The sequence below is a fragment of the Gavialis gangeticus genome, unplaced genomic scaffold, assembly GCF_001723915.1.
Source record: "Gavialis gangeticus isolate Ggan-Ray unplaced genomic scaffold, GavGan_comp1, whole genome shotgun sequence".
NCBI classification, from domain to species: Eukaryota; Metazoa; Chordata; order Crocodylia; family Gavialidae; genus Gavialis; species Gavialis gangeticus.
This window is the reverse complement of record NW_017728997.1, coordinates 28,843,521-28,864,079: the sequence shown is the minus strand read 5'-3', so window position 1 is coordinate 28,864,079 and position 20,559 is coordinate 28,843,521. Positions and strand designations below refer to the sequence as shown.

At 40.9% G+C, this 20,559-nt stretch overlaps 1 protein-coding gene across 1 annotated transcript in view; it reads left to right on the top strand.

The window, feature by feature from the left end:
* Positions 1 to 20,012, top strand: part of CACNA2D3 (calcium voltage-gated channel auxiliary subunit alpha2delta 3) — a 1,192,973-nt gene extending 1,172,961 nt beyond the window's left edge. Inside the window, exons 36-38 of the mRNA XM_019504610.1 lie at positions 12,872 to 12,984; positions 14,119 to 14,201; positions 19,596 to 20,012. Coding sequence (XP_019360155.1) covers positions 12,872 to 12,984; positions 14,119 to 14,201; positions 19,596 to 19,688 — 289 coding nt within the window. The 3' untranslated portion in view covers positions 19,689 to 20,012. The remainder of the gene's footprint in view (positions 1 to 12,871; positions 12,985 to 14,118; positions 14,202 to 19,595) is intronic.
* The last annotated feature ends 547 nt before the right edge of the window (positions 20,013 to 20,559 follow it).

The following is a 20,559-nucleotide window of genomic DNA, read 5'->3' as shown; positions in this document are numbered from 1 at the left end:
TACAATGACTTGAACACAAGATAAGACTTTTCCCCCAAATCTGCATGGCGGAGAAGCTTCTTGTCTTACATTCACATACGAAGAAATCTCATTAAATATTCTATTATTATTAAACTGCTGCCAAAAGCAGCATGTGCTCAGCAATGGAAACCAACTAGGAAGTTGATTAAGTACAGCCAACACTGAGCCCAGCTATAAAACACAAACATACTGGATAGGTTAATGCAGTCCGTCTGCATAAGATATATAGTAATACCCATTGCATGCAATCCCCCTTGGTGCCGATTCTTTTTCGAGTCATGGTGAGCCACTACATTGCCACTACACTGCATACATTTTGACTTCCTCTTGTGAAGTGATCCCGCTCTCTCTGCCCCTCACTTGAGCCCAAACAAGTGACCCCTTTATCTCCTAGTTTTCTTCTTGGTACAGGCTGGTCAATCAGGTGACCTGGCCAGATAAATTCCTACAGGGAAGGGGAGCGCTCTCTTCCTCTGGCAGGCATTTTGAAAAAAAAGCCACAAGCAACGTGCCTCCAGATGGCTGCCTGAATGATTCTCCATAAGTAAAGACTTGGAAATTAGCCAGGAGTTAGGATTTATGTCTAGGCCAAATGCATTTTTAAAGGATTATTATTTCCAAGACTGTATAAGACTCTGATTGATAATGTTTGCTCAAAGTGTATTCTGACTTCCGTGTTCTCCCCACCCACCCCCCTCAAATCAATAAAGATATCAGGTTACAGCATGCCTTGCTATAGTACTATGGAGGACAGAGAGGCAAATCTTTTTTGCTCCCAGCCAGCAGAGCTTGTCTGTTTATGTTCCCTCAGCCCACCTGAGGTTATCTTGGGATGCTTTGGGCTGAAAGAGGCACCCAGAAATATTATCTATGGGCAAAACACCCTCATTGTTTGCAGGGTCTGTGTGCCCCAGGCTGTACAGAGCCCTAACAGAGACCAGTGCCTGGGTGGTGGCAGCGTTATCCCAGGCTTGCAGGTGTTCTCCAAGAAGCAGGACAGCCAGCTGTAGGCACCCTGTGAGAGACTCTCAAAGTGAAGTTTTTGGGCCTGGCACAGTAAACTGTATAGATCTCCATAGTAGCACCCCCTACTGTGCCACCACATCTCTTCATTCCCACACCTGAGCTGCTTTTTTTGTTCCCATTTCCAATGATTCCTATTTCTTCACCAGACTTAAATGTCTAGCAAACATCACCAAATGGGTCCCAAATGGTTTATCCAGAATCCCTCTGTTGCCCCCTGCCGTCCTTAGGCTGATAAATATGATTTGTGTGTCCCTGCCTTCTATGAGATGATGCCAGACCAAGCTTCCCTGTGCCTATTTTGTATATACATTTTTGGAGCATCCCAGAACTTGTGACAGGAACACCTGGTTCCAGCTATGAGTTGTGGGGGGAGGAGCCTAATGAGAACATGGGTTCACCGTGGCTTGAAATGTCATTGACTGTGCTGGAGCCCAGCTCAGTGAACTATGTGGTAAAGGGGAGAAGGGAGAGGGGAAGAAGGTGGTGGGGGGCAAAGGGTAAGGGGGCTACCTGAACCCCCAGATGTTTTTCCTTGCTGTAGCAGCGGGAGGGGAACAAATTCAGGGCAAACATCTAATAATTCAATTCCATACCTGGAAAACTATAACAAATTTATACATTTTCCATATATAGAATGTAATAATTGAGGGGCTGACTTATATTCAGAGTTGTCTTACATTCAAGTAAATACAGTAATATATACTGCCAATCAATGATACACATATCAAAGACTGTTTGGATCAGGAAAATTAATTAAAACTAAAAAATGTTCAGTGAACTTTTAAGGTAATTAATTATTATGGATAGTACTTAGAGTCATGAAGGAGTTTATTTCAGTTAATAATAAATCTTTACAGTGCAGTCTGTTTGATTAAAAAAACAATGTAAAAGTGACATCCATCTGCACTTTTAACATTTCTGAGCTGTAAAAGATGTGAGATATTTATTAACATGCACTGTCATTTAACTTAGGAAAATAAAATTATTCTTAAGAAACTTGACAGCTGTTCATGGCAAATCTTTATGAAAAATAACTGAAACTACAAGCTTGTCTAGATATTCAGGATATGATTTACAGTATTCCTAATAAGCTTGGATGCAACTTTCTGTATCATTGCTATCATAATGATTGTATGATATCATATTGTTCAAATATATATATAGATATATATAATATTGAGCAATATGATATCATACAATCATCATTGTATACATGTATATATCACAAGTACTATACATATGCATCTTATTGTCCAGTTATCTAATTAGTGCTTAACGCATCCTTTCATTGTATATGCTGCATCTGACACATGCTCCACTACCACCACTCCTGCTGTGCCTTCCCCTTGCTGGAGCTGGAGCTGAGGGAGGATGGGAAGGTGAGGCACCCTCTCCACCTGCTCCACTCTGGTGGCCCCTCCCAATTAATTCAGGACCCAGCTTGTGCCCTGCTCATGCACCCATCCTCACACTACTGCTCTTCAGGGTGGCAGCTCTCAGTAAGCACTATTACTATGCCTAACCACTTTTTGATAGGGCAGTGTGCCTATAGCAAATGGCTACCCCAGGATAATTTTATACACAATGGCTGCATCTACATGACATGCTCACTGTGCAGTAGCCTGAAACTACTGCTCAGTAGTGTTGCATGGCAGAAATCATGACGTGATGCTACTGTGCAGTAGTCTCGGGCTACTGTGCTGTCAGCATCAGAAAAAAAGCTTAGTTGGTGCTACTGCACAGTAACATGGGTTACTGCGTAGTCATTTAGTACTTGTTTATACAAGCACTAAATGACTGCGCAGTAATGAGTGCGCAGTCAGCATCTTGTATAGATGTGGCCACTGTGCCTATGCTGATGTAGTGAATTGGTATATTGCTTTTTCTTGTGGTAATTCTATACCAGCTCAAGTTATAATACAGCATATGCCTACTGTGTTTACCAGTCTTGTGCTTCACCTATGCAAAGTTTGATTATACTGATATAAGTATGTTGCATTCCTTCTTTAGAATACATAGGTGAAACACTGGTTCAGGTCATGTACAGTTCAGTCAATTGTGCACTACAAAGTGTTGCTGGCATATTTATGATGTTAGGGGTGTGAAACAATTGACATAGCTATACCAGAAAATTTCCCCCTCTCCCTTATATTTTCACTTTATACCAGCAAAGTGATGTTATTAGGCAAGTGATTGACTATACTTCCCAATAATTCCTTCAGCTGTATAAGTTGTGTCTTCACTGTATCTACTGGTACAATGTGTGTAAAGTAGATTAGCTCTTGAGCTAGCCCTTCCAGGGCACGTCTACACATGCCCCTGATTGCGTATTTAGTAATGTACAGTCATTTAGTGACTACACTGTACCCACTGGTACTGCGCAGTCCCAGTAATGTCCAGGTCATTTTTGACCCTACTGTGCAGTAGCAACAAGCTACTGCACAGTAGCAGTGGTATCATGGCTAGTGCCCAGTGACACTACATCACCGTAGCAATGAGCTACATCACCATAGCTTGTCGCTACAGTGACATAGAGTTTTGTGTAGACGCACTCCCAATGGAAGACCAGTGTTCTCACTCTTTTCAAGTTGTGTGTAGTGCAAAGCAAGATTTCTTTCTGTACTGTGGAAATGATTGGAGGGAATTGTCCTGCCTTCAGTTCAAAAGTGATACCTCCCAGAATTATGGAGAAACTTTCCCTATAGTGTATGATCATACAATATTTTGTGTCTAGACTACAAAGATAGGAGGTTTCATGTAGAAGCTATTGAAGAGAGGATTTATCACTTTCAAAGGCATGTTATCTGAAAGGTGCCTTAGGATTGACTGCAGTTGTCGAAGTAGGATCAAAACATTAATGAACATATTAGTTAATACATTTTTAGCACTGTATTTTCTAGTTTAAATACAATTTGTGAGTTTTTTGTCTTGTTTCTTTAAGTATCTGGCCACTCTCAGCAGATAGATGGTGGATTCAATGGACTACTGATCTAATTTTGTATGGTAATTCGCAATCAAGAAATTTGTCTTCAAACATGAATCTAGAGTTGCATACAAAAAGTGCGGGAAGGTTGGCTGAAGTTTCACATTCATAATATTGGGCATATTTTACAGGGAGTTTGGTTTCATGGCAGACATTTTACATAGCTCTAAGTACTACCCACTATTTTAAACTCAGTGGGCACGTCAACACGTGCCCCTGTCACATTGTTGTTACTGCTGTCATTTAGTACTTCCAAAAGAACTGACAGCACAGTAACAGCCCATACTGCACGTGCCAGTGGCATGTGATTATTTTAGCTGCTATGTTGCCATAGCAATGCACTATACCACGGGAGCACGTTGCTACAGAGATGTAGCTGCAGTGTCACAGTTTGTGCCTCTTGACACTACGTTGATGTAGTATCATGTGTAGACGTGCCCAGTCAACTGTTAGCTCTCAGTTAATTAAAGCTTGGTTGTAACCCCATAAAGAGAAATGACTGAAGTCCAGGGAAACTGGCAAGATCATCATGGCACCAGTACCTTGTCCATCTTTAAGCTCTGTTTTATTCAACTGTTTTGGATGTCCCATAACATTTTCAGTGAGCAGGTTGTACTGTATTATTATTTGAACAATGTTGGCCTAGCAGAAGGGCATTCCGTTATAGTTAGTTATTAGTGGGATTAATAGAAGCTTCATTTATATTTCCATATTGAAACAAATCAACATCACTACTGCAGTTCACACCCAGTTATCAACTCCTCTGTGTTCTCAGGAAATATGTAATGTGACACATTCTTTTAAACTTCTGTAGTATGAGCTGAAGGGTGAATGCACATAACTGAGCAGAAGTCAGTGGGGCTCTGAACAGTAATAAGAATTTGCCTTGCCTGGGTCAGATAGCAGGACTGAAGTCCAAGAAGTTATCTATCTTTCCATATCAGACAACCACAGGGTTTTTTCATACAGTTTGAAAGTGCAGGAACTCCAAAATGTTGTTATTGGCTTATACATTACTTTTATAAATTGTAAAAAAAATATTCCATTTTCTATTTCATCTTTTATTTAAGGCTAAGTAGTTTAATTTATTACTGTAATTTAACTTTAATTCATTCATTTAAAAATGGATAAGTGAGAGAAATGTGAGTTGGAAACATAGTCGGCAGCCTGGAAAACACATGATGGGAGTTGGAAACCAGAACAACGGATATCTGCAGTTCAGTTGAATGGGCAAAGCTTGTTCCAGACCATTAGGGTTGGATCTGTGCAACCGACAGTTATGTGAGTAACAGATATTTGAGCGTAGAGTGCACAACATTTTCCATTTACTGTACCCTAATGTACACATGTGGGTTTTTTATTTTACTTTTAAAAATAGGAAAGATCAAAATCTGACAAACATGAAAACCAAATTCCAAAGTAACAACTGAACACCAGGGGCCAGAATTTTCAGGCTTGCTTTCTCAAAGTTAGCAATCAAAATCTATATCCAGATTTTCAGAGGTGCTGAATAATCAGAGCTCCCAGAGAATTCCAGGGGAGCTCCAGGTGCTCAGCAACTTTAGTATTCAGTCTGCTTTTTCAGGTTTGAACTTTAGTTGCTCACTCCAGGTAAGAAGTCTGAAAAGTTGTTTTTTTCCAGCAAGGATTAAATTCTTTCCCATTTTTTCTTCATGTTATATTTTCTGGAACAGTGTTGTTATTAATCATTTCAGCAGTACCTGTGGCAAGGAAAACTGTGGGAACCAATAGATCATTTTTGGCTGATACGGTATTCAGTGTCACAGCAGAGTGATATCTATAACTATAGCCTGGCTCTAGAAATATGTCCAGCCATTGTAGCACTAAGCAATGGTATCAAACAGTCCCCACAATGGTTATAGACAAAATGAAAAACAGAAAACCTGGAAATTAATTTTTTTGTTAAATCAAATGGTCAGTGTCCATCATCATGAAAATAAATATGGATCTGTACAGCATTTAAATCATGGGATTAAAACCCTACCTAAGCCATACATTCATTATGACCACATAATGTTTTGTATAGCATCTGTCATTATTAGTACAGAATAACATAATGGAAACCTACCTTTAAAGAGATTTAAAAAGTAAAAGTTGCTTGTAAAATATTATGCGCATGTGTAGGCGTTATATTTTACAAGCAACTTTTACTTTTTAAATCTCTTTAAAGGTAGGTTTCCATTATGCTATTCTGTACTAATAATGATAGGTGCTATACAAAACATTGCAGTAAAAGCATACAAGTAAAAGTTGCTTGTAAAATATTATGTTCACACTATATTGTGTGTGCATATTTTAGAAGCAACATATAATTGTGTGTGTGTGTGTACACACACACACACATATTGCATGTATAGACAGACAGACATCCAGACTTACTGCTCACAGGTAAAGTGGAGTTTATCTATCTATCTATCTATCTATCTATCTATCTATCTATCTATCTATCTATCTATCTATCTATCTAAATGTTGTTAAAATTAATCTAATTGTTTTCAGAGTTAATGAGCTACTTAGACACAAGTTTTCCCCAAAAAATCACAAGTCTGTAGATTTTCCAGTCCATGGAGTGGAAGGAAGGTGTTGTCTTTAGATGAACTCAAGTTCTATGTCATTCTGCTTCCTCAAATACCTATATTCATCATTCAAATTGGGTTGCTTGAATGCTTTATGACCTCTGCCTCAAAACAAGGAAGGGAAAAACAGTGAGTGGCAGGGATAGAAGCTTTGTATTTTTGTTTTTTCTCCTTAGAGATGTCTTTGAAAATCAGGGTTTGCGTAGTGCTGTTTGGGGTTGTAACTTTGTTCCTGTATAGTTCATGGGTTTCATTGGCAGAGAGAAGGCACTACTGCTGTCCACTCTAATGGCTGCATAGAACTTGGGGATTTCTGTGAATCTGATTTTATCTGCTCTTCACGCAGGTGTCTGGGCTGCTATGAGTCCCAAACAAAGTAGGCTACCCTGTCCATCCAGTTGCCTTAAACCCCAAGATTTGTTTGGGGAGTCGGGGCTCCTCTCTGGTTGCTTTATGAATAATGGAGAGACTTAGATTTAATGCACATATTGTTGATATGCAAACTGAAATAGGTTACCTTGCCTGCATGGAAATCCAAGGAAAAAACTGTTAATAATAATAATGTCGATTTCCTTTAGCAGAAGTGGTTTTAGTTAAGCCGTATAAAGAAGATTCAGTTAGCTTTGCTGGATCGAGCATATTTTTTCTTGGATATTTGATTCTAAATTAGCTCAACAGTTTCTTTTGTGGTCCAATGATTTTGGGAAAGGAAATCTGAAAGCCAGCAGCAATCCAGTCACTTATCATAAAGCCCACACAGATCCTGGACTGCATTTTTGGTCCCCTGTGGGCTGAGTAAGTTTATAGCAAAAGAATGACACAGGGGAAATAGCAAGCAAGAGAAGCAAGGCATCTTCTGCCTGGCACACTGGATTTTGCATGTTCCAATAAAACTGATCCATAATTTTCCCATCAAATTTTATACCAGGCTCATGTCTAGAATAGCCAGGACAGCAAAAGGCCCTATTCTACCTTGCTACACCTGTGCACATTTTTGTCAATGAGTATTGGAGGACATGAAGCTCTTTGGGACTGGATGGGAGGCTTACTTTAAATTCTGTAAAGCTGCGCATGGTCATTTATGGAGCTGTAGTTCAAAGTAACCACCATCTCTGCCGCTTTCAAATTTTCTTCCAGAATGAGTAAATGAGTAATGAATACGTTTAGAAAGTGTGTCTGCAGAATGGAAATTTGAAGCCAGCAACATTTCAGTCACAGTCAGAAACACAATCCATTGATTGCAAATAATTATTTGTTAGTTGTATACAACAAGATTAAAACTTTTTCATGGGTGAGTGAAAGTGAAAAATTCAGACTTAAACTTTAAAATAGAATTTGAAAGTTTTGCAATTGGATCCATGTAAAGCCAGTCTTATTGTTTAGATGTCTGGCATTGTTCCACAGCACAGGCAGGATACTTCTGGATGCTAGATGCTCAGGCTGCTCTCTTGTATGCTGTCCTAAAGGGCTAGAAACAACTAGTTGAGGGGTGGGGTGAGTAGGACCCCTCAACTGTACCTCCTCTGTACATTTTGCACCAACCATACTGAAATATCAAAGAACAAAAAAGCACATTACTTACTGCAAGGGTGCCATACTAATTTGCCAGCTTAAGCAACAGTTTAGAAAACATACTTGCAAAAGCAAAGCTAGATTCTTAAAGTACACACATTTTTAATCTCATTCCACACTCAAAAATGGGCTCATTTTCATGGAAAAGTTTACTAAAATACATGCATTTTGTGAGCAAAAACTGTTTTCAAGCAAAACATGGGTCTATTTTTCAATGAGTTATTTTGCATTGAACTCATACTGTTGATGCCAAAATGGCCAAAAAACAAGGGATGCAAATGGAAAAACATTGGTGCTTAATTACGTGAACCAAAATACAGTAATTACTTTCGTGTACTTCTTTGACCTTATTTTCTTGAGAACCCTTTACCCCACTTTGTAAGGGTCCTTTCATTTCTTCCTTCCATGCCTTCCCTGTGAAAGCAGAGTGAGGAGGTGTTTCCTGTTCAAGGTTGTTTTGATCCTCAGGATCTGCACTGAAAATAAACCAAACCAGTTCCACAGTGGTTGAAAGATGGGTAGAAATGATTAATAAAGTTCTCATTGACTCAATGTGGCTTCAATAAAACAAGGATCACAGAAGTTTATTACATTTTATGTATGGAGAAGTATGCAGGACTCTCCGGGTGCTATCATTATCAAACGATGATTTTGATACTGTTGTAAAGCAAAAGGCTCCAATCAAAAGATTTACATTACTGAACTTAAAAAGAGCCTTACCCTTTAAACATGAAACATTTCCATAAATATTAAGCAGAGGCTATTAAACATAGACTTTCTTTTGATTGTTAAACCAGTAATAAAATTCAATAAAAGGCCTTAATCTATCACTGATACTTGGCTCTAATATTGTTGGTGACACAAATGACAGCCTAACCCAGCAGGTGGTTCAGAAGCAGTCATTGCGATCTCAACTTTAGAGGCTCACAGAGGAAAGCCAAGACCATTTTCATTATTTTGTCAGCAACTTTCTTTTATTTCTCCATCCAGCCATTGAAGTGCCTCCTGTTTGGAGTTTTTTCTCCTTCACAACTAGAGCTTGGCATATACTGCCAAACATTTTGGTTGAATAGTTCAGTTGGAAATGACTTTGCTCTGACTATCTTTGTGTGCTCTTTGTCTTTGTTTTTCATAATTGTTCAACTGTTGAGATTCAGCCACTTAAAATGCATTTCAGAGTGGCATGTGCATATATCCATGGCAACTGAATTTTAGACTCAGACATAAGTATAGTTTACCCGTTGGAGGACAAAAATGTTAGCAAGTAATTTATCTGGCCAGGCACAGATAACCAGTGTACCTTGAATTGTGAACCACCCACTAGAAGTTTGCTTACGATCAATTCTTTATTTTTTTTAAATCATCCAATCTCCATGACAGAATTTTAAATAATTTCAGTTGACAAAATCTCTGATCTGCTTGTTTCATTTGTAGAAAACAGGGCTAAATTGGCCAAATGACATATTCGTTCCAAATTATTCGCTCAACCCACTTTCTTAGTTAATGATGACATCCTAATCCTTTCCCTATTACCCCACAAATCAGTAATTGATGAAGACATATACTTGGCATTATAATTTCCCTTGGAGGATAATGAAAAGTAAATTTGTTGAAGTGTGTGAATGAAAAACAAATGTGATAAGCGGGATACTTTAAAATGTATCCTAGTAAATCCTAAATTGTTATCTTTATTTTCTAAAAGTCTATGTTAAATTAATTTGCTGCATGTGGTAGATGAAACAGAATAGAATTTCTCAGAGGTGAAAAAGGCTTTACAAGCTGCAACAGCATGATTAAAACACTAGCTGTTTTCCTTAAACTCAAAGAAAGTTTGAGTTTAAGAACATATTTCCATTCAGACTCATGTTAACACATGTGCTAAGTCCTAGTGAAGGATATAATTAGGTGCTTTACTGAACCAAAGCCATATTGAAGTAGCAAAGCTTTATCTGAGGTGCCCTTAGAATGGTGCACATAAGTGAGCTGTTTCATCTTGCAAGGTGCTTGTCACTCAGCATTTCCTGTTGAACTGGTAGTTGGACTGTGAATAGCAGTGTTTAATCTTTGAATATATGTAACCTCTTTGCAAGACAGGTAGTTCATAGTATTAGATACTTAAGACATATAAACCTCCATCCTATTTACACTACAGATAATATCTGTAGATTTATCTGATCATATAATAAATATGACAAACCTAGAAAGGTTTTTCATATTAAACTAATACTGTGCGTTGTATGCTTCATGTACCTGTAGTTTCTTTAAGCTAAGGTGTGTACATGACTGCATCAAATTGCCAACAAAAATGCTCTCTTAGGCTTAAATGCTTCTAACACTCTTTGCAGCTTTTGATTTTTGTAGAGAAGCAAACTGTATAGATGTCTACTCATTGTCATGGCTTCCAGATGTAAACTTTCTGCCTTAAAACACTTCCTTCTTCATCCTAGCTAGGTGAGGGTACAGGAAAAGCTCACAAATCAATGTTTTATAACAAAGCAATATCCTATGCTGTATAGTCATTACAAGGCCCCAGAGGACTGGGTGCATGAAAGAATTAAATGGCAAGTATGTCCGTGTTTTATGAAATATTAACATTAAGCCCAACGAGAGAGACTACCAAACACATGCTTTCTCACATATTTGAGTGTCTCTGAAAGACCCTCTAAATGGGGCCAATCCACAAAAAACATCTGAGGTCAGGCAGGCCTCAACTTGGACTGATGAGTGGTCACTTAAAAAAAACTAAAAAGAGCAAACAATTGCAGCAAACAGTAATTGTGTCAATGCTTTTGAATTTTTTGGATTTTTTTTTTTAGCTTGTTTTCTAGAGATGAACAGAATCATGTAACTTTCAGAAAAACTAGAACAGGGTTGCTTCAGTTCCTGAGATGGATAATCTAAAATTACATTTTTCCTCTCCTTTGAGATTTAATTTATTTATAACTTTTTAAAGATATTCATACATATACTATTTTGCTGATATTTTCTGTTAAAGAATTTTCTTCCTTTCCTTTTATTGGCCCTATTTCTCCCACACACAAATCCACAAAGCCACAGATGCTCCATTACAATGATGTCAGCCTTGCTACATGCTCCAGCTGCTTGTAGGTGCATTTATAAAGTTCAGCCTAGTACATTATGCCATAAATGTATAGTTCATGTATAAACATAACACTAACATATTGCAGATCTCTCAGAGTGTAACTTTAATGGTGGTTCAGTGAGTTTTAAAAATATTGAAAAATGTTTAATCTTTCTGTTGGCAATATTTTTATAGCAGGTTTTCCAATTTTTTGTTTTCCTCAAGCCAGGTTCAGAATTTATTTTCCCCCATATTTCATCCTCTGTGATTTTTGGAAAACCCAGGAGTTTTCTTTGTAAGACAATATGTATTTTAAATGGGGATGTCTGAATGAAAATATGTTTCTGTCCACATCAATTCATGCACAAGCCCTGATCTAACTTCATACACATTCACCAGCTCACCATGCAGAAAAACCTCAGTCTTGAAGGTGCCAATTTTAAAAAATGTTACATGTGGCAAGACGATGTTATGTTGATCTGACAGGTAAATACTGACATAAGAAAAAATAAGTAAATCACCAGCTTTGAGCCAGAAAGATCCTACTTTACATCCTGGGCTGAATTGTATCCATTAGGGCTGGCTTTGAATAGGGCTGTTATGATGCAGCCCAGTCCCTTTTGCCTCAGACTGCCTTGTATTGTTCTGTTCATGCTATTCTTTATGTTGCAGCCTTTGGCTTCTTGTCTTCACCCTCCCTGGGGTCCATTGTGGGTCTAATCTAACCCCCATTGAAATCATTAAGGACTTTTTGGCCTTAGTGGAAGTTGAATTATGCCCAGAAAGAATATTTCTAGCACTCCCCTGAGTGCAGTGCTAGTTACCACTGGCAATACATGCCTCCTGACTCATAAAACTTTGACCCATAATCTTGGTTCCATTGGCTTGGCAATATAATGACTCTCAGCAGGGCCAGATGTCAGCTAACTGGGTTCCTCTTCTTGAGTTCACATTGCTTAATGCAAGTTCAGTGGTGAATAAAACCACCCATAATTTGACTTATGCATGCAAAGTTGGGAACTGCATGTTGTCACAACTGGGCTAGAGAATGCCCGTGGTTCTTGGTTAGCAGAGCTTTAAGGCAGATCAGGATCCTTGAAGTGAGAGTATGTTTAATAGTAATAGCAAGTATATAACTGGATATTTGATTTGGAATTTATAAAATAAATCCATGAGCTGTTTTGAAATGCTCTTGGTTCCCAAAACCATTAGAATTGATTATAAGCGTCAATAGAAATCCAGTAGCTTTCCTCACTGGCAAACATCTTTTTGTACAACCCTGTTCTTGACTGACATGGAACATCTTCTATGTCAAGATGTGTGTAGGCATCTTCTATGTCACTGTTCTTTCCACAGTCACTCGACTTCAAGAAGGGCACCTCCAGGTATATGAAATGAGAAGAGTCTTGCACAATATCATCTGTACATGACCATACACATCTCATTTACATATATGAATTGGTGCACTCTTGTGTACTGTGTTGTTTTCACTGTTGTTCACATGTTGAAAAAGCCTTAACAGAACTCTTTGCTAAGAAACTTTTTGCAATAGAAAATGTCACTATTAATCACTAACTCTTAAATTTACAGGTCCTTTGTTATCCAGCAAATTCCAAGCAGCAACCTCTTCATGGTGGTAGTAGATAATGAATGCAAATGTGACTCTGTCTCACCAATTACTATGGAACCCATAGAAATAAGATATATCCTTTATTTTGAAAATTATAAATGAGATGCCTAAATTTCAGATATAGAAAATTGCTCTGTGTGTGTGTGTAAAAAATTACCATTTCTGCCTAAAAGGAAAGGAATCAGAGGTGTAACTTGAAATGATGACACCATGTGTGATGTGGTAGGGGCTTAATGTCTCACATGGGGGATGCTGCTATTTTAGCAGTGGCATGGGTACTGCTGCATCAGCACAGGTTCCCTGAACATGGGCTTGTGTTGTGGTGGTGCCAGTGGCAGCAGAATGCACTCCCTGTGGGCTGCCATTCTAGTACCCACTCTGAATCAGCCCCTGGAGCTAGTGTCCTGCTCACTGCACCCTTTTTTCCCCCCACCCCCAAGTTATGCTACTTAAGTATGTGATCCTTAGCTGGTATAAATTGTCTGGCTGCATTGAAGTCAGATGAGGATCACCTTTTTGTCTCATTTTCAATGTATCTTAGCTTTTAGGTGTCCAAGTCCATTGAACATCACTGGGAAGTCAGTGCTATTTTAAGTTCCATCTTTATGATTATACATCTTTGAAAATCACGCCCAAAGTACCAAGATCAGTTCTGAAAGTGGGTTTCTAAGTCACTTGGACACTTTTGAAAATGTTGTGCATCTTGACAAAGATAATTTGTAGACACTGAATACCTCTTCCACAGGAATTTCAGAAATAATCTCATTCTTCGATTTTTTAAGGCTGACTTGGTTCAGTAAAAGCATTGTAGAACATTGTATTTTGAATATCTGAAAAAGATCGGTCTGTAACAAAGTAAATGTACAACTTAATTTATAGTCTCAGCACTGTTCTTCTATTGCCAGACTGAGACTTGTTTCTTCTCATTAACTGAAATTTGCAAAATGGAATCTGTAGTGTATTTTTATTGCAGTTACAGATTGCTGAAATGGCAAATTTGTAATGTAAGTGCAGATTACATGGCCTAAATGACACAGCACTGAGGGAAAAGTTTTAGAGTTGTGCCCTACTTCTTCTGTTGACCAAATGGGTTTCAGAGAAGAGGGACAAGAAAGGAACCGATGGGTATACTTTATCTTCATTTCAAACCCAAGCTTTGAATATTTAAATACAATATTTATAAGATCTCTCCTTAACTGCTGTGAACATAATGAATCTCTCAAATGTGAACGTTTAAAATCTCAGAAGATTAGAAGGCGCCCAGAATCTTGTCATGGATTTCATCCTGAAGTAAGTTTTGATTCTTTTTTTCCCTGTATGGTAACTATTTTTTTCCCATTGAGTAGATGTTTACAGAGCAATCTTCTAGGATGAAAAGCTGATGTGCTGGATACTCTGAACAGCAATAAGGAGAAGTGATTTTTTGACTGAAAGTAATGTGAACACTTTCTAGCAGCCTTGTACTAAATACAACGATTAACAGCTGCTTTCATATGCTACAGGGAACATGTAAGAGATACAGGTATGATTTAGGAACAGAATGGAGAACCATGAACTTCTGAGGTCTCCTCACTTTAATGCTAGTCACAGGATTGCTTACTGGAGCTAACTGAATTTTTTGATGAAATGTTATGATAGAAAATTCCCATTTGCCAACATTGACACTTTTAGCAGAAATGAACATTTTGGCACAAAGTTCAGGAAGCTTTCTCAGATCCAGTATGGAATTCCTGGTCAAAACCAGAAAGGGGGAGACAAACCCACCACAGCACAGGCAATGGATGAGTGGCTGAGATATTAACCTGGAATATGGATAACCAAAGCTAAGTACAGACACTCAAAAAGCCCAGTGTGGAATCAATCAAACTTATGCAGGTTTCCATAAGCAGCGTAGGTTAGTTCAGGAACAAACAGAACATACATCCGCCCTTTGGGTGGGGAGGGGCATACAGGCTGCCTGCGCTGGCTGAAGCCAGCAGGTTGGGGGCACTCTGGCATGCTTCCCAGTAGGCTCCCCAAGCTGCCAGAGACTGCCAATTGCAGCCAAGCATGGTTGAGTATCTGGGCCACCCCTGACAGTCTTCTGGGCACAGACAAGCATGCCTCCCCTCCTCCCCTGTCATCATCAGCCACAGGCATGTCAACTGCAGGCAGCTTGTTCATGCCTTGCAGCCTGGTTATGCTCCCTGGTGCTGCACCCACTCATGGGTGCACGGAGGTTCCTTAGTGGGCTTCCACACATGCACCCGGGGACTCCCATGTCCCTGTGAGCAGGCACATCCCTAGGGAGCTCAACCGGGCTTCAGGACATGGCCAAGCATGCCTACCACTGCCACACCATCGTCAGCCACTGTGCTGACTCGGCTCTGTGAGAACCCAGGTGTGGGGCTGGCTGGGTGCTTGGCCAGAGCAGCCAAGCGCAAGGTGAGTGGTATTGTCCCTTCCTGCAAGGAGGGATAGGAGAAGACCACAAAGGTTCCTGGGATGCCAACACCTTCAAGCGCCTACGCTGAACACCTTCAAGAGAAAACTGGATGCTTATCTTGCTGAGATCCTATGACCCCAGCTGACTTCCTGCCCTTCAGGCGGGGGGTTGAACTTGATGATCTTCCGAGGTCCCTTCCAGGCCTAATGTCTATGAAATCTATGAAACAGACACAGGCTACTTGTATGGCTAAGGGCATGGAGGGTAGGTCTATGAAGAGAGACTCCGGGAACTGGGCCTGTTCAGTCCAAATGAAAGAAGGCTGAGAGTTGACTTGATAGCCACCTACAAGTGTGTCAGGGGTGAGCATCAAGAACTAAGGGAGCAACTCTTCAGGAAGGCACCACAAGGGAGGATGAGGACCAATGGGCATAAACTAATAGACAGTAAATTCAGGCCAGGCATAAGAAAAAGCATTTTCTCTGTAAGGGTCACCAGAATCTGGAGCGCTTTCCAGCAAAGGTGGTACAGTCACCCTCCTTGAAAAGGTGTTCAAGAAGAGGCTGGACAGGAACCTTGTCAAGCTCATCTGAGCCCAGTAACTTCCTACCCACAGCAGGGGACCAGACTTGATCTTTCACGTCCCTTCCGGTTCTATGATTCTGTGATTCTAACATGAATCAATAGGGGATCTGGCACAGAAGTTCAATTCCCCAGTCTATCCTAAATCAATTCAGTTTGAGTGTATATCAATCCAGATCCATCTTAGACCAGGTTCCACCATTATTAAACAAGTTTATGTTCACTGAACTTCTATACTGTTACAGGTATAGACCAGTTTCCAAGTACTTACACTGGTAAAAGTGTACTGTTTGTACCTGGCCCAAGGTTCCAGTTCTGGTCTGAACCAGATGGTGCATGGACTTCAAAATGGATTTCACATAGGTTAAGAAAGTCTCTTAGCTAAGGTTCTGGGTTGGGTCTTTCTTCCACCCCATTCACAGCAATGAAAGAAATAGGAAAAAGAACTTTCTAAAAGTAAACCTAGCTCCTTGGGTGTCATGCAGGGAATGACTTGGCACCTATAGTGATAAATAATTTAAGTATATCCATTAGGGCTGTGTGAAACTTTGGTCCCTGCTTCAATTTGGTGGAGATTCAGCTCAATTTGGTGGCTGAATCTCCAAATCCTAATCAAATCAGAGGACCTTTGAATCTCTCCAAATAGAATTGAAACCCTCTGAATCAATTCAGAGACATTTGAAAGATTCATCGATTCGGACATAGACACAGCTTTAAATGTTTTTTCTACATACCTCTAGGTACCAGGCGGCTCATGAATGCTGCAGTGCTGGGGCCCGTGGAGTGTCCTGCAGAAGCATGGGGGGCTCCCCAATGCACTTGGCAGCACACCTGGAAGTGGACAAGAAGCACTTCTGGTCCACTTCCAGGTCCACCGGGGAGTGCACGGGGGCCCCCCTCACCCCCCCGGCTCGGCAACTGGTGTCTCCTGGGTTTGGAAGGCCCATGGCCAATTGCCAAGCCAGAGGGGTGTGGGGAAGTGTGGGGGGGGCAGTGTGCTCCCTGGCAGACGCGGAAGTGGATCGGAAGTACTTCTGATCCACTTCCAGATTTGCCTCCGAGCACATAGAGGACCCCCCACACACACTCCTGTGGGATGCTCCATGCACCCCAGCATTGCAGCATTCATGAGCTGCACCTGGTACCTCAAGGTATGTAGAAAAAACATTTAAAGCTGTGTCTATAGCTGAATCACTGATTCTCCAAATCAACATTGAATCTTCAGACTCAGATTCAGCCAGATTGAATCAGGAACAGTGATCTGAATCAAGGAATCAAATCACTGTCCCTGATTTGGGCTGAATCTGAATCGAATAGGGCCCATTTCACACACCCCTAATATCCATTATCTTGCTATAGCAATTTTAGCTGCTTATATACATGCTCAGGGGTGGGGGACGCTTTAATTAGAACAGCTGCTGGAGAGCTGTTCTAATTCAAAAGCTGCAGCCAGCATTCACTCTAAGCTGCACAAACATGTGTAGCCATGCAGACGTTCCTGGCAGCACAGCCTGAGTGCACTTGTGTGACTGCGCATGCCACATAGCTTAGAAGGAATGCTGGCTGCAGCATCATGTGCATTAAGCCCCACACACTTAAAAATGGCTTTAGGCCAATTTAGCTAAATCTCATTTTATGTGCTTTAACTATACTGTCCCCACAGCCATTTTGAAACATAGGGGGGTGGTGAGGGCTTAATACACGTGATGCTGAAGTGATGCTAGAGCTATCTAATTAGAACGTGGAGCAGACTCGCATCATGTCTGCTCCAATGCATTCTAAGTAGAACATGTGAGAGCACATCTCTAGGCTCCCTATGTTTATGAGATGATTTAATGATTTGATTTACAATTTTAAAACACTTAATATGGACTAGGTCTCCATTTTGTACAGTATATATATTTTGGGCCACATTCTGTTCCACCTGTTAGTAGGGCTGTGCGAAGCTTCAGGTGGTGATTCGATTCAGAGGAGATTCGGCCCAATTCAGTGGCTGAATCTCTGAATCCAAATAAAATCAGGGGACCAATTTAAAGACCCAAATTGATTCAAAGTTCTTCGAATCTTCAGAAAAGATTCAGAGAGGTTTCTGGTGGCTGCAGTAGGGAGCTGCAGCCGACTCCAAGCTGGTAAATACTAGGGGCAGAGGAGAGGGGGCTGGGGGAGGGAAAGGGGACCATGGGAGGACCTCTGCCAGCCCCTCTGACTCCCCTGCTCCCCCAGCACCCCTATGACTACTGCCCCAGTACTGACCAGGTGCTGCCGGATGGGGGGGCAATCCCCGCTGCCCCCCACTGCCCCATGCTGCATGGTGAGCTCTGCCACAAGCCCCCTGACCTCTCCCCACTCCCCCAGTCCCCACACGGGTTTCCCACCCAGGCCAGCTCTAGCCCTTTAAGAAAAAGAAAAAAAAAAAAAGCCCTGGAACTCACTGCTCCTGGTGCGGCCTTGGGGCTTCAGGGGCTCATGTAGAACCTCCCATATGGTGTGGGGCAGTGGGGGGCAGCAGGGATTGCCCCCCACCAGCAGGAATGGTGAGTCTGGGTTTTTTTTAATTTTTTTTTCTTAAAGGGCCAAAGCTGGCACCCATGGGGACACTGGGGAAGTGAGGGGGTAAGCGGGGGGCTCATGCAGAGCCTCCCATACAGCATGGGCAGTGGGGGGCAGCAGGGATCTCCCCCCACCTGGCAGCACCCACTGAGTTGGGGCTGTTTTTTCCCCCAGCTACCAGGAGCTGGGGTAGGAGAGGCAGCCATTGCCAGTGTGGGAGAGCAGGCAGGGGATGGGTCTGGCCTGGCTTATTTGGAGATTTGGCTGAATTGAATCAGGACAGCAATTCAAATAACTGAATCAAATCACTGGCCCCCGGAATTGGCCGAAGCTGAATCCGAAGCTAATACTAGCCGCTTCAAACAGGCCTACTGTTGGGCACATAAATAGACTTAGGCACCTAACTGTGATTCTGTTCCATCTGGTTGAAATTCCTGAAAAACTGTTAATACACAAGTAGGGAGATGCTCGTCTCCCTTGCTGCTTTTTTATGACTTTTGCTTTAGAGTCAGATGATGGTATGTTACAGAAGTAGGTCAATGTCAAGGTCAGTTTATGCACTTGAACAAGGTGAAATAGATTCTCACTTGGGCACCGAAGTCTACTGAGACACCCAATAGGTGGATTAGAATACGGACCTTTATAAGCTTTCATCTTTGCTAGGTTATAAGGATTTCAGAATGATAGATTTTTGTATTAATACTGTGCTAGTCTACTTTACAAAAGAATTGGGAAGTCTGGGAATGTGGTTCAGGGTGGTTTTATGCTGAGACATGTCATATCAGCTATTTTCATACTATCTCCCAAATCAGAAGTAGCATAGCCTTGTTAGTCTAAGGTTGTGGGCTGGCCAATAAGCAAGTAAAGCAGATTGACTGTTTCCCATTCAGTGCTAGCACAACATGCCTCAGCAAGCTGCTGCTTTAGACTCCATGCTTTAAGTTTATTAGCTTACAAACTGATTCTAATGTAGCTTACAAACAGTCTTTATTTTTCTGCATTTAGGCCACACAAATTTTGTTTTCTTGTCTTAGGTATCCCCTGCATACATGCTTTGATAAACATCCATGGATCATGATGAATTTTATTAATGTTTTGTCTTAATTATGTTCTGTTCTTTTTTAAAGGAGAATGCAAGAGAATGTGGTGGTGTTCTAGGCCTTAGTGCTAAACCTACCCTTGTTCTTCTTCCTCTGCTTTTGATGATTTTCTCAAGGTGACATTGACTGATATGTTCACTTGGCATGCTAAATACATGGATAAACTGTGAACTGAGAAATGGTGCAACATAGAGGACATGAAGTATAGTCAGAACATAAGCATTTCATGATTTTAAACTGTTGGTGATACAAAATCTTAAAGATATGTGGGAAAAGGTTTCTCTTTTTACTTTGCAAATCATGCAAATGTGAAATTGCCATATGATAGTCATGATTCATCAAAACAGGACTTAATAGATAGGCAGAGATAACCATTACTTTCTGCTTTGTTCCATTGAAACAATTTAAAACTGTACTTTTTCAATAAAGTATATTAAAATCACAGTTTCATAGTGTTCTTTTTGAATGTAGCGATCAGATATTTTCCCCCAAATAAAACAGGGAAATAATACATCAAGTTAAGGGTGATTTCACATTACATTAACCTATTTCTTAGATAATGGAAAGAGGATAGAGGGGATAATGGATACTTATTTTTTTATAATAAAGGCTGCATAACTCTTAATTAGGGTTACCATATGGCTGGGTTTTCCTGGACATGTCCTCTTTTGTGGACCCCTGTGTTGCATCTGGGTTGGTTTTTAAAATAAGAAGAAATGTCCAGGTTTTCTGCTGTCAACATCTGGCTGCTCCGGGCTGGGAGCAGTAGGCAAGCTGACTGGCTGTCAGGGGTCATGTGCTCCCCACACGGGCTCCAGCAAGAGAGAGAGAGAGCGGGCGTGTGCACAATGCAAGAGCTGCTTGGCCTGGGCAACAGGGCTGGAGGGGGCAGGGGGCTGTGAGTCAGGAGTGAGGGGCACTGGCAGGGGGGCAGGGGCTGCAGGTAGGGAGTGAGGGGCATCATGAGGGCTGCAACCTGCAGGAGCTGCAG